At 44.2% G+C, this 13481-nt stretch overlaps 1 protein-coding gene across 1 annotated transcript; it reads left to right on the top strand.

The window, feature by feature from the left end:
- The first annotated feature begins 4066 nt into the window (after nt 1-4066).
- On the top strand, nt 4067-6101 carry SIVA1 (SIVA1 apoptosis inducing factor). The gene is made up of 4 exons (XM_032188873.1): nt 4067-4186; nt 4322-4522; nt 5231-5387; nt 5863-6101. Exons 1-4 carry the CDS (start codon nt 4069-4071, stop codon nt 5918-5920), a joined length of 534 nt encoding a protein of 177 aa, XP_032044764.1. The 5' UTR covers nt 4067-4068; the 3' UTR covers nt 5921-6101.
- The last annotated feature ends 7380 nt before the right edge of the window (nt 6102-13481 follow it).

Below are 13481 nucleotides of genomic sequence, written 5' to 3'. Positions count from 1 at the left end.
TGAGCCATTCTAATAAGAACAGGCGTGTTTGAGACAGTTTTATTATCTTTGAATCCCTACTGCACATCACGGGAAGAAGAGCACGGTGGGGCTGAGGGCATGGGGTGTGGTGTTATACTTCAGTCCTGTGCAGCAAACACGTGTGCATCCTGATCCCAATATATCACCTGCCCCAAAACAGGCTGCGTATGGCATATGGCCACCTACAACCACCGCTGTAATATGCGTTCTACCTAAAAGAATTTCAAGATTATTCGTTTCACCATTTTATTGTGAAAAAGAACTAGAGAATTGGCCAAAATGCTCTCCTTTTGCACCAGTACAAATTGAGAGGAACCATTGAGGAAACTCCTGATATACAGCTGTGTGTACACAGAGCCCCACCTCTGCCCCACCTCTAGGTATAGTGTTCTGATTTTTTTATAATTGGCCTAATAATGAAAGAATAAATGGGGATTTTTATTACAAATACATGTAGGGAAGGGCTTTGGCGTAAAAGAAGATGGAGAGAAGGATGAAATATTTTTAAGGCCCTCCAATGCTTATAAGAGCCTGCTATTAGACCCTTAGAATGACTTAAAAGCTAGTATAATCTTCTGGATTGCTATTTTTCTGCCATCTGTTCCTAAAATTAAATACTTTAACTTGTTACAGTAAATGGATAAAGGTTGTTTGCAAAGCAAGGCATAGACAGGAAGATTGGAGTGATGAATATTTAGATTCACAAAGCCAAATCAGACATTGGGAATATTTAGTCTGACACTGACTAAAACACAAGGCAGAATTTTCCTCAATTTATTCTCTTCCAAATGCATAAGTTCTTTTCCCTTTAAGAAAGCATCTGATTCTGATTTGCAATGTTTGCAATTTACACTGTCTGTGATTTCTATTCCAGACTACCCGTTTATTTCTAATTACCAAAAATTACATTTTGGAGTAGTTGAAAGCATGGGCAGACAGGCAAACATTTACCTTGATTGTGTTACTGAAGGATCAGAAACAAAAATCATCTACTAGTGCTTAATGGAGTACTGAAAATCTAAATCTGCCCATTTTATAGGCAAAGTCTATTGTAATTAGGGTTTATATGTGATGTTTACTTAAATTTGTCTTGGTATGAAAGGAACATGGTGCCAGTCTTTACAAAGGGATCTCCATGATCCTGAGGACTAACCTCAGGCAGGTTCAGGCAAAATGCCTGTGTACATCAACTTATTTATAAGTAATCTGAGAAAGGAGATGAGCAGAGAGGTATCGGTGTTTGCTGCATTATTGTTTAAAGTCAAATCTAAAAGCCAACTGGGAAGAGGTACAGCTGCGTATTTTCAAGACTCTCTGTACACCTAACAGGCAATAAATTGGCGGTGTCAGTAAGTGTGCAGTAACACACATGGGGGAAAAATAACCTCAATTATATACATAGAGTGAGGAGTTCTGAATTAAGCAATTAGCACTCAGGGGAGTGATGCTGCGAGTCATTTATGAATAGTTCCCTGAAAACATCGGTTTAGTTCTTAAGCAGTTATCACAATGATCACTTAGATGGTAGGAATTATTAGGAAAGGGACCAAGAAAAACTATTTAGGCTTATGCTGTCTGGATGCCTAGCATGTCCACAGCTAGAGCGCTGGCCACCCTCCTTCAGAAGGGACACTAGGGGCTATAAGAGGTACAGAAAATGATTGGTTTGGTTTTTGATAACATTTTGCAAAGTTGTACATTTGCCAGACAAAAGAAGAAATTAAACATTACCAGTTTTGAGAAAGGGACTGGACAGGTTAATGATGAATAGGCTTGCTGACAACTATGAAGCATTAAAATCCAAATGGAAACTTGGGCTCAGAAAAATTCTAGGCTCTAAATGGCTAGAAGCCTCGAAGGAGGTGAACTATGGCCAGAATCCTCCTGTGTGTGCCCCGACCTCATTGAAGCGCTGGTAGAAATGGAGTATTAAAAGAGACAGACTTAGTGAGCACAGCCCAGTCCGTTTTGCTCTTCAAATTTGCTTGCTGGAAATGGAAGCTATTGAAAATTTGCAATGCAATTTTTCTTTGTTCTATAAGAGAGAGCTATCAACCAGGCAATTTGTCTGTAATATTCACACGGGCACGGGAGAAGCAAAGTAGCAAGAAAAATACTGTCATTTTTATTCTCTGCTTCCTTTTATAAACATGTTTTTGAGGATAAACCAAAATTATCATATTTCACGATTACCATTAGTGGTTTGGGATTTGTTTGGGCTGCTTTTTCCTATTCAGAAGCTGTATAACAACACACAATCTCTTCAAATAACCTGGGAAATTGTCAGCATTAATTTTCATGAATGCTCAGTGCCAGCAGTCTTTGCCAGATCAGATCTCAGCCTTTTTTCTACTTCCAAATCACCAGTGGATCTTCCTCAAGGCTTGCTGCTATGACATTAATAAAGTACTGGGAATCATCCTGTCGAGTAGCAAGTCAACAGACCGGCAGGTGAACCAATTCCCTCCCCATAGGATGCTAAGATACATTGATACAGACAGAACAAAATTATTTTGCCATAATAGCTCTCACAAATAGGAAATATCTGATCAGTAACAGATGTTATTAAGGTTGAGGCTTGCAGAGCAATTAAAGAGGGGTTGTCAACACCCGCAGATGACTCAGTAGCAATCAGATTTCTGCATCTGCCCTGCAGTGGGACGGTGGTGGCAGCCTGCAAATGTAACAGCCCTCAGAGAAACTGTCCTTAAATTTCCTCTTTCATGACAGCCCCGGCAGCATCCCTACAGCACGTGCTGCTCACTTTCAAATCTATTTCATATCTTCAGATCAGAGTTTTGGAGCACTCCAGGCAGAACAGCGCTTTTAACTTTGTTCTTTGTGTCTCCTCCAGTCCGCAGGCAGCTGAGCTCCATCTTTTGCTATTTTAATGAAACGCGTGTGGCCTGGTGCTCTCTGTCCTCACGGGGCATGGTCTGAGCCAGTTTACATTTCCTCTCACTGATGTGCCTCAGAGAGCTTCAGGGACACCAGGGCGTGTATTTAAAGGTTATTTACAAAGCAAATTCCTGAGAGATAAAGAAAAGACCATGAGTTTTTCCCAAGCAATGACAAATTTTCTGTAGAACATGTTCAGGCACACATTAAGTATGTGCAGAAAAAGCCAAAGTATAAATCTTTGCAGCTGTGTGTGGCAGGAGCCAGACCTTGCAGTGTGGAAGGTATTTTTGTGAATTACAATGTTGTGGATAACAACTGTAGCTTCTGCTACAGACCAGCACCTGCTGGAAGGGAGCGTCCTTTTGTTGTTCCTCAGTGCAGAGACCCCTCCTATACTGACCAGACCCCTTCTATACTGACCCCTACTTGGCCTTGGATGTGGCACTTCAACTACAAAATGACAGGTACATTGCTGCAGCCAGTTTACCAGTCAATAGGAAATTAATTGAAGTATTTCCACATCACACAGTGAAGGCAGCAAGTCCCAGAAAACTCAGTGATTTTGGTGAAACTGAGCAGCAGCCTCTGGGCTTTAACTGAGCCCGGCCTGGTGGCCCTACATGTGTTACCTACAGGGGCTGAGAGGCTCTCTAACCTCTTCAAAACTGTAAATTCTTGTGTTTGTGCACGTTTTTTTGGTAGTTGTACAGCATTTGGACTGATACAACTTTATTAAGCAGCTTAAGGAGGAACTCCTTGAAACTGTAAACAACTGTGACACACACTTCATTTATACAGGAAGGTGAGCCCAAAACGGCCAGCGAGGAAGGAGAGTTTATGGAGAAATCCACAGCCCCAAGCCTTGCTGGCGTTGCGCTGCTTCCCACAACAACAACAACAACTTGGCGCCGTGTGGGAGGCGACGCGGGCGGCGCAGCACCCCGGCACCCCTCCGTCCCGCCCGCTCCCCTCAGACCAAGTCCCGCCCCCCTCCCGTCAATCATCCTCTCCTCGCTCCGCCATTGGTCGACAGCGGCGGCGGCGGGGCGAAGGGAGGCGGCGATTGGCGGGCGGGAGCCGCCGTTACGGGCCGGGCCGGGCCGGTGGGTGAAGGGGAGGCGGTGAGGGGGGGGGGGCCCGGCCGCCATGCCGAAGCGCTCCTGCCCCTTCGGGGAGGCGGCGCCGCTGCAGCTCAAGACCCGCGTGGGGCTGCGGGAGCTGAGCCGCGGGGTGAGGGCCGAGGAGCTCCGCAGGGAGATCTTCGGTGAGACTTTGGGGGCTGTAAGGGTATAGCGGGGGAGGGGAGGGGAGGGGGGGCGCGCACCGCACCGTCCCCTCAGAGCCCTCCCCGGGGGGGTGAGGGGGCGGCCGGTAACGCTCCTGTGGTGTCCCGCGGCAGAGCGCACCCGGCGGCTGCTCTTCAGGGGCGCCCAGGCGTGTGCTGAGGGAGCCTGGGCCCCGCTGCCCCGGCCCGCTGCCGGCCGCTCGACGCAGCCCGAAGGACAGGGCCCGGCCGCCGGCAACGGGAGGCGCTGGAGCGGGCAGCTGCGCATCGGGAGCGACGGGAGGCTGCTGAGGAGCGAGGCCGGCACGGAGAAGGGTGAGTGAGGGGGTCCCGAGGGTAAAAAGGTGGGTTTGGGGATGTGGAGAGTGGCTGGAGAGGGGTTATAGGGCCCGGAGCACGAGTGCTGTGAGGACTTGCTCTCTGCAGCTGCCTGAAAGGAAGGTGTGGGGAGCTGGGGGTCGGCCTCTTCTCACAGGTAACCAGTGATAGGACTAGAGGGAATGGCCTGAAGTGGTGCCAGGGGAGGTTCAGGTTGGAAATGAGGAGACATTTCTGCTCAGAGAGAGCAGTCAGGCATTGGGACGGGTTGCCCAGGGAGGTGGTGGAGTCCCTGTCCCTGAGGTGTTCAAGGAAAGGTTGGACATGGTGCTTATGGACATGGTTTAGTGGGTGACATTGGTAGTAAGGGGATGGTTGGACCAGAGGATCTTGAAGGTCTTTTCCAACCTTAATGATTCTATGAGGTGTCCCTGCCCATGGCAGGGGCATTGGAATTAGATGATCTTTGGAAATGGTCGCAAGTGCGGTCTGCTTGATACTGTCTTAATGATCTCTCCATTAAGAGGAGTGGAGGGAAAAGCCAATAAAGCCATGGGGCGAGCAGTTGTGTTTTTCAAAGCACTGCTACCTGTAGCTGTAACATCCAGTGGAGACACCACACTCCTGCAATTCTTTCAGTTTTCAGGTTCTTTTTCTGTTTTTCTATAAAGTACTTATCTACTTACTTGCATCTTTTCCAAGCAGTTCCACCAGTGGGGGTTTCCAAAGCCTGCTCATCGTGTGTAAGAACTGCCGATGTCAAGGAAGCGTGTTCGCAGTGTGACCGGTTCGTATGTGAGAGCTGCAGCAGGCTCTGCAGCTGCTGTAACACAGTCACCTGCTCTTTGTGCTCGGTAATTGAGTAAGTGCCTTTTCAACTTCTCAAACTTGTAACTCTGAGTGTCGGTTGTAGCTTATGAAGTCGCAACAGTTACCTAGCTCATACATCCTATTGACTTAAACTCTTTGGATATTGAATTAGGAGCAGTAAAACTGTCTGAAGCATGGGAAATAAAATGCCTGCGTGAAGTTGTCTAATCAGTGTTAGTGCAAGTCTAGTTCAGCTTCTCATTTAAATGTTCTAGGAGGCCAATGTTCCTCTTGCTTTCTCACCAGCAATAAAGTATGCTGGCCAGTGACAAATAAATACAGTCCCAAAACTTAAGATTACTCCTTTGAAACTGTCATTAAGAGACCTGTGATGTAAAGAAAGTGCGTTGGCGTCCCGTGGTTACAGTTGCTAGTGGAATAGGATGGCATTCTTTATGTTCTAGAAACAGTAGGCACTGACTTTGTTTTTCTGTTTGTTGTTTTGTGTTGTTTTTTTCTCCTCCTAGTTATGGTGATGTTGGTGAGCAAGTTCTCTGCAATGGTTGTTCAATATTTCAAGTCTGAAACCTGATGAAATAGCCCTCAGGGCTAAGATGTCCGTAAAATTCATGAAGTCTCTTCCTTACGGATGATCAATTAATCCTTTTAGCATGTGAATTAATTATGGAATTTCTATGTTTTATATCTTTATATTGTACTTTTTAATATTGTAGCTAAATAAACTTTTATATTTTGAGGATTTCTAGATTATTTTGAGTCAACTTCCTGCTTTGTTCCCCCATTTGTGATATGTCTATCTGGAAGGGACTACTTTGTGGTCCTAACTGGTATTCCTCGTGTAATAGAGAATTCCAAATATCTATTCAGTGCCTCTCTGCGTGTTACTCATGTCAGGATGTTCCTTTTATGGATCAGAATAGAAATAATTTGCTCCTCTTGTGCTTCCAGGTGAGTGTATATCTATTCTGGACACACAACCCTTTGTTTATGAGCTAATTTGGAAAATCAGTCATGCCTGAAGGCTTCTCCTAATAGATGGTGTGTCAATTTCCGGTTACATTTTCATAAAACTGTCACAAGCATCTTATGATTACTGGCAACTTGAATAGTTTTAATTATTTCTATCCCTTCTTTGATAGGGAAGAACATTGGTGCTACAGCTTTTGAGTGCAAACAGAAAGCCAATACAAAGCCAATACTCCAGGAGTGTAGTGTCAAAGATTAATTTTGCCGTACCTTCCTTACTAGGCCAGCTTCATAGAAAGCAGCTCATTTGTATGACTCGATCATCTCTACTGTACTCTTAATATTGTCCTGAATACCCGCTAGAAATAGCTCATCTATAGGGGTCTGACAAATGGTCAGCACTCAAGGGCACACCTCCACAAACTCGCATTCCTCATTTTCCTTTCCTGTCATAGCAGACACCAGTTTGCTTAGTATTCTTTGTGCTGTAGGCACAACCCCCCCCCCCCAATAATTTTATTTTACTATTTTGCTACATATATTAAAAACAAACAAACAAACAAAAAAAAACAACCAAACAAAAAAAACCTGACCAGCCCTTTCATCTTGTGAACCAACCTTAACATATGTAAAGCAATACTACAAACCCAGGGGTCTTTATCTTAGTAAAATGATGACTTCAGTGAATACAGGAAAAAATATTCCAGACACAGACGTGGGAGGAAAAAAAGATCCTGATGATACTCTGAGGTAAAGCTCCATTTTCCCTTATTACTTGCCCTGAATGTCCAAACCAAGGCCTACCACTTACGCTTCCCAGTCTTCTCAACTGTACTTTGTTTTGCAAGAAGTAACTTTCTTACCTCTTTCTATCCACTATAGCTACTTCTGTTTGAAGAAACTGAAAGGCCCTTGCAATGCTAGCTCAGTTGAGAGATGTATTTGTCTCATGAGGAGCTGTTGAAAAAGAAACATAAAATCATGGAATGGTTTGAGTTGGAGGGGACCTTAAACCTACCCAGTTCCAACCCCTGCCATGTGCAGGGACACCTCCCACCAGCCCAGGGCCCAAAGCCCCATCCAGCCTGGCCTTGAACATCTCCAAGGATGAGCAGTACCACAGCTTGCCAACCTGACCGGTAAGCACAACCAGGCGGGACGTTAGCTGTGACTGAGCAGCAGCACCTCGAGGTGCACACAGCGGGGTGGCATTCTCTAGGCACGGAGCAGTACCTTCTGTAACTGTGGTGACACTGTAACATCGCCTGTGCCCTCTAGGGTGCCCCGGGGGGTTGTTGTGCTGCGCTGCTGGCTGCTCCTGTGCTGCTGTAGCCTGGCTGGTGCCCCAGCATTTCCGTGTTCCGCATACTTCGTAGCCAGCTGGAGCTTACTTGTTGTTACTGCAGCCTGGAGTTTGAACAACTGTAAAACGCGCCTTGTTTCCACCTCCAAAGCAAACAAACAAGCTGCAGCACGGGCAGTTGAAGTCGGTTGGGTGAGCTGGTAGCGGAAGGGTTTGTCGGCGTGCAGTAATCCCCCGGCGTTATCTGTTCTTTCAGAGCTGTCATAGATCAGGAATGACGGCGGCACTCTGCTGCAGTCCCCGGTTGTCAGGATCACAGGGCAGATAACAGCGTTGTTCCTATGGTAATCATGGGACACAAAGCTGAGTTTTGTGAATGGGAGGAATCTGTAGCTACCGTGTTTAAATGCTAGTTTGGGGAAAGAATTTAAAAACCTGGCGTTGCTTCATTTGAAGCTCTAAGCAGTGAACAAAAATGTTTTTCACTCCAGCATATTTTTCAAACTGAAACCTTTAAGTGTGTTTCTGTGTTGTTGGTTTTTTTTTTTTCATTCTCTGGAGAGAGTGAGAGACTGAAAGCACTGTTTTGCTTCCAGGCTCCTGGAGAGAAGAGACTTGTTGTTTACAAATGATTTGTGTTTCAGAGAAGTTGATATGTTTTTTGGCTCATTTAGTCACTACTGTATTTCACATAAAACTGTCTTCTCTAAACCAGTGACATGGATTTTGTGGTTTAAACTTGTGTTATTCTCTAGCCTGGCCCTTTGGAAGGTGTTTGCTCATCAGACTGAGGAGCTGGGAGAAGAAAAAAGCAGGAGGAGTAGAGTCAGGAAGAGACTGGTGAGAGACTGGGAGGAGTAGGGATGTTCTCACGTCGGGGTTGTGCATCATGCGTGTAAGAAAAGTTTTTTGTGGTTACCAATTCATGCGCTTGTCAGGATTCAGAAGGTGTGAAGAACTGCTTCTCATGGGCTTGTATTTCCCAAAGCTTCGTTACTGAGGAAAGCTCCAGCTCCTGTTTTGCAGTTTTTAGATGAACAGTCAGAGGTAGGACTGGGGACTGGTTTTAAGTCTTTGTATTGCCTTAAAAAAAAAAAAAGACGACAACAACCAACCAAAACTGCGAAAGGGAGAGAGATCCAAGCTTTTTTTCCTTTGTCTTGTTAACATCTATTCACAAGGCCTTGTCTGCTGCCACTGGTCACAGAGCTGTGTGTTGTGTGCTTGGTGGACTACATGGTAGAGCCAAAGAAATCATCTGTTCTATTAATTGGGCAGGAAGATGCTCTTTTATCCTGTGCTTTGCTGTTTTTTCTTCCCCTCCTATTCAGTGCAAAGTACTAACAGTTTGTGTGACGTTCAGAGCAAAGGGGATTCGTTAAGGAGCTAGCATATGAGTGGGTGAAAATATCCTACAGTAAGGTTTTTGGGGATGGGTGCAGAACTTCTTTTAAGGCCTGTTTATCGTTACTGGTGAAACAAGTCTCAGAGAGCCCAATTTGATGTGTAAAAGGGAGTGAACTCATCTGATCAGGATTGGCCGACGCTTTGTTTCTGTGCTGTGTTTGCTGTTTCCCATCAAGCTGAGATCCCAAGCTGTCATAGAAATGTGCGAGGTTGTCCTGGAGGGGGGAGGAACCTCAAACCATCCAACGGAAGCAGTCTACCAGTGGGAAGAACAAAACCCATTCAGGTTGTGTAGGCAAACTTTGGGTATCGCTGCTTCATAGATGTGAAATGTGTGGGTTTGGTGGGAGACTCTTCCAAGGGAGCATCTTTCTTTCCTCCTTCGGGCTTTTGCATGAGGACAGATAAAGTGAAGACTGACTGTGTGTACCCTGATATTTCATTTCCTTATGCTGTTTCTTCTACTCTATATAGTTTTTCTATGCTGGTTCTTGCAGGAGAAGGCAGCAAAGCTTTGAATACTGTTTTGCTCATGTTGAAATAATTTGTTTAACCTTTTAAAGGTAGTCAAGAGGCTTCAAAAAGTGATAACACTTCTTTAAAAAATAAATAGAAGCAGTGTAACTCAAAGACCAACTCTGCTTATAGATAGAAAATCAGAATAAAATTACTCTAAATGTTATGTTCCATTTTACGTTAATAAAATTGCTAAGCAGTGAGGGATCAGATAGTTGCTGTATATTTATAACATTTTAATGACTATCACAGCTATACCAATAACTTTATCTTTTACATAATTATTTGTAAAAATGTTGAAATATACTCCCTGTTGATTGAATTTTGAGCTGCTTGTAATTGTAATACAAGTTTTAATGATATTTGTTCTGCCATGCATTCTGGGCTTTTGTTGTTTTGTAAGGTTTGTTTCGTTTTGTTTTTCCCTTAAGGAAAAACCTCAGCTCCTGGAATCAAATGATTCCATTTTTATTACATGTTTAGTTCTCATGGCTGTAATTTCCACTAAAACCTAGTGACAAGACATTTTATTGCATACCCCTTGCAGACATGGTTATTGCTTAAAGATCTTAGGGTTGCAGGATTTATTTTAAACTTCAGGACTGTTTTAATTCTATTTTCTTACATTACTTTATTCAAGTGTAATAGCTGAAATCATAATCCCCATCTCATCTGTTCTGTTATGTTCTGTAAGAAATAGGTGTTTCTGTTTCTTTCACTGACAAACCCACTTGCAGGTAGCGAGGCCAGATACCTACTTGATAAACGCGCAGGGCAATGTAAAAATCACGGTAGGTCCACCAGGCGGTGTCTCGATCTGCTCTACATACACGTGCGCTTAAATCTGCAGTGAAGTTCTGAAAATCGCCTGAGGCTCCCTGAGCAGGAGTCGGCTTTAATCTGATCAGCCTCAGGACGAACGTTTTCCCTCACCTTTTCAGAAGTTTCGCGCTGTATCCACAAGGTGGCATCGCTTTGCTAGTTTTGAGTAGATTTTTGCGGAAGTTTTTTTTTATAGCCCCTACAGTTTGATCCGTACGGATATAATTGTACGGACACTTTTATTTTGCTTTTGTTTTGCCTTTAAATGCCCGCCTTATAAATCTGTAGGTCCAAAGCAGATATTTCCAAAATAATAATTTATCTAAAATAATAGGAGTTAGATATAGCCTGAAATCCACAGTGAAACTCACCTTCTTGTTGTCTACAAAGACAAAAGCAAACTGCATCAACATCAATGAATGAAATTGTTTTTTCTTTAAATTTTAAGGTGTCAGTATAATTTAAAAAAATGTATTATTTATGCATATGCCAGGCAATATGCAAGTTTTTGTTTGTTGTTTGTTTGTTTTACTGATTTTTTAAGGACAAAACAACCACCCTTGCATCACATTCTAGGTCTTCATTAAATTAACACCACACACAAGTCGCTTCTCAAGGACATGAAGGTGATTGTTGTGCCAGTAGCAGCAGCGTAAGGCTGTGTTTGGAGATGTACCAGAGGGTGCTGAGTGAGGAGGACAGTGTCACTACGAAGCTGCAGGCTGTTATCTTTGAAAGGCAGTGGCAATGGGGGAATGGTCCTGATGATTGCAAAGATGAAGGTTGTGCTGTTCTTCAAAGAGAACAATTTGAGGAATTACGGGCTGGTCAGTCTGACCGAGGTCTGTGGAAAGGTTACTGAGGGAATCCTCACAAAGCTGCGTCCAGCGCTATGTCCAGACACAGGAAGGTTAAGAACACAACTGGGAGCAATCAACATGGATTTATCAAAGGCAAATTAGTCTGGCCAAGCTTAACTGCCTTGTGTGATGAGATGAGCAGCACTAGATGAGAGGAGAGGAAGCAGTGTCATTTACCTTGGTGTTAGAAGGGCTTTCAGCAGTCCCCCGAAGTGCTCTTGTGGAAAGCAGGATGGGAGAGGCGCGGTTTGGACACACGAATGACAAGGTGGGTGGAAAGTTCACAGAACTCTCAGATGCAGAGGGACAGGCAAGGCAAAACCCAACCAGCAGCATTCCCTGGGACTTGCTGCTGGAGCTGCTGCTGTTGAACATTGAAACATCTCCTCTGTTGACCTGGGTGTTGGGGCAGAGCAGACCTGCAGCGAGCCCCTGGCAGGCACAGTGCGGGAGAGCTCTGCAGGGCAGGAGCTGGGTGTCCCGGTGGGCAGGGTGCACGTGAGCCACAGACCAGGTGGGCAGCATGAGCGAGAGCAGAGCCAGCGTGGTTCTGGGCGCGAGATCCAGAGCTGCTGTTCCACACAGAGGCTTTCCTCTTCCCAAAGACCCCGCAGAGCAGAGGTGCTGCTGGCAGGCAGGAAGCCTGGCTACTTCCATTGCGCGATAGGGCACGGCTGCAGCCTTCTGTCACAAGCACAAATGTTCCAGGATTGTAAGGCTGACTTTTCACGCGTGGTTCTTTTCAATACTGAAGAATTTACTGCTGAAACCCTCTGACACTCTTTGACCTGCTCCGTTCTTCTGTGTGTTGATTACTGATAACCCTCAGAAATGAGGAACTGGTAAAAGGATATGTGGTCTGAGTGTGTCCACTCTTGCATCCTGTTTACTCTGCTAGAACTACTCATATGATGAGACTTACCGTATTACCAAAACCCTTAACCAGCCGTGATGTAGAGCACAGGACTTTGCAGAATGCAGATTCCTGAGCCTCTAGAAATTGATAAATTTTCAAGCAAACAGCTTACATACATAAATGTGCGTTAGTTCTTGTATCTCAGTCCCAGCAAGTTTCATTTTAGGAGCTTGATTCTCCCACGCTTTCTTGCACTGAGTAATAGCTTGCTAAATGAGTAATCTAATTGTTCTGATTTCTCTTTCAATGATACCAAGATTATTTACTGCCGCAAACTAGATTGGAAAATGTTTTTAAACCCAGTAAAAAAATAAGGTTAGCAACCTGGGATGGTACTTGTTTTGGAGGAACACTGTAAGGAATTATTGCAGTATAGTAAAATATACGTCTGAAAGTGTATTCAATGTGCAAATTTTCACGCTCTCCTCACTAAAATGTTAAAAGAAGAAAGCTCAAACACTTTCTTCATAATGTTTCAGATTCAGCTGAGTGGTTTAATTCGAGGTTGTTCTCGAAATCCTCACTTCTTTGAAGATGAGAGAACTTGCTCGCAGTGATGGTTACTACTTAAAGAGATGGCTCAAGATACCTGTGTGTTTAGATGGGTCAGATTTTCGTGTGCATTCTAATTCAGCAATTGTATGGAGTAAAGTAAAGATGCTCTATAGAACAGTACCTAATTCATGTGAGTTCATATCAGCACTGTTCAACAGCGTCTGTAAGCCCTGAAAAAAATCTTTGAGTCTTTACTAAATTGTTTTGGGTTTTTGTCTATCCAACGAGTGCACCATCTTAGTGAGACCAAGAACTAGAATTTATTGTAAACCAAATTAGAGGGGATTTCCTTTTTCACTAGCAGAAGTCTCCTACCCTTTATTTACTGTGTGTTTTCACAGACTGATATATTCGTGTTTATAATCATTGCTGTAACCCTGCATTCCCTCACACATCATTTACCCACTCTGTCCATTTTGTGCTGATACAGCAGTGACTCCTGCACTTCTGTCCACTTCAACACTAGTAATTTTTCTTTCTGTTGCTGTAGTTCTGTCCCTTTTTCTGCTGAAGAGGCCAGCTGAGCTCGTGATGCTGTCTGTTCATTGCTGGTGGTGTTTGTAATCTGCTGCCAAACGATGTCATTTCTGGTTCTTTCATCTTTTCCGTACTGCCAGGTATTGTCTTCAGCTGTTTTACAGTGCAATCACAGCTGAAAATCTGAAGTTTCCGTAGTATGAATTTCACGGGCAGGCTCTTCTATCCGAGTTAAATGAAAACTTTGATAACGAGTGCTTCAGAACTGAGACTACTTTTTAATGTTTTTAGTGGCGTACATCA

Source organism: Aythya fuligula, chromosome 5 (assembly GCF_009819795.1).
Source record: "Aythya fuligula isolate bAytFul2 chromosome 5, bAytFul2.pri, whole genome shotgun sequence".
Lineage (NCBI taxonomy): Eukaryota > Metazoa > Chordata > Aves > Anseriformes > Anatidae > Aythya > Aythya fuligula.
Note: the sequence above shows the minus strand (reverse complement) of the source record. Positions and strands in the feature narration are given on the sequence as shown.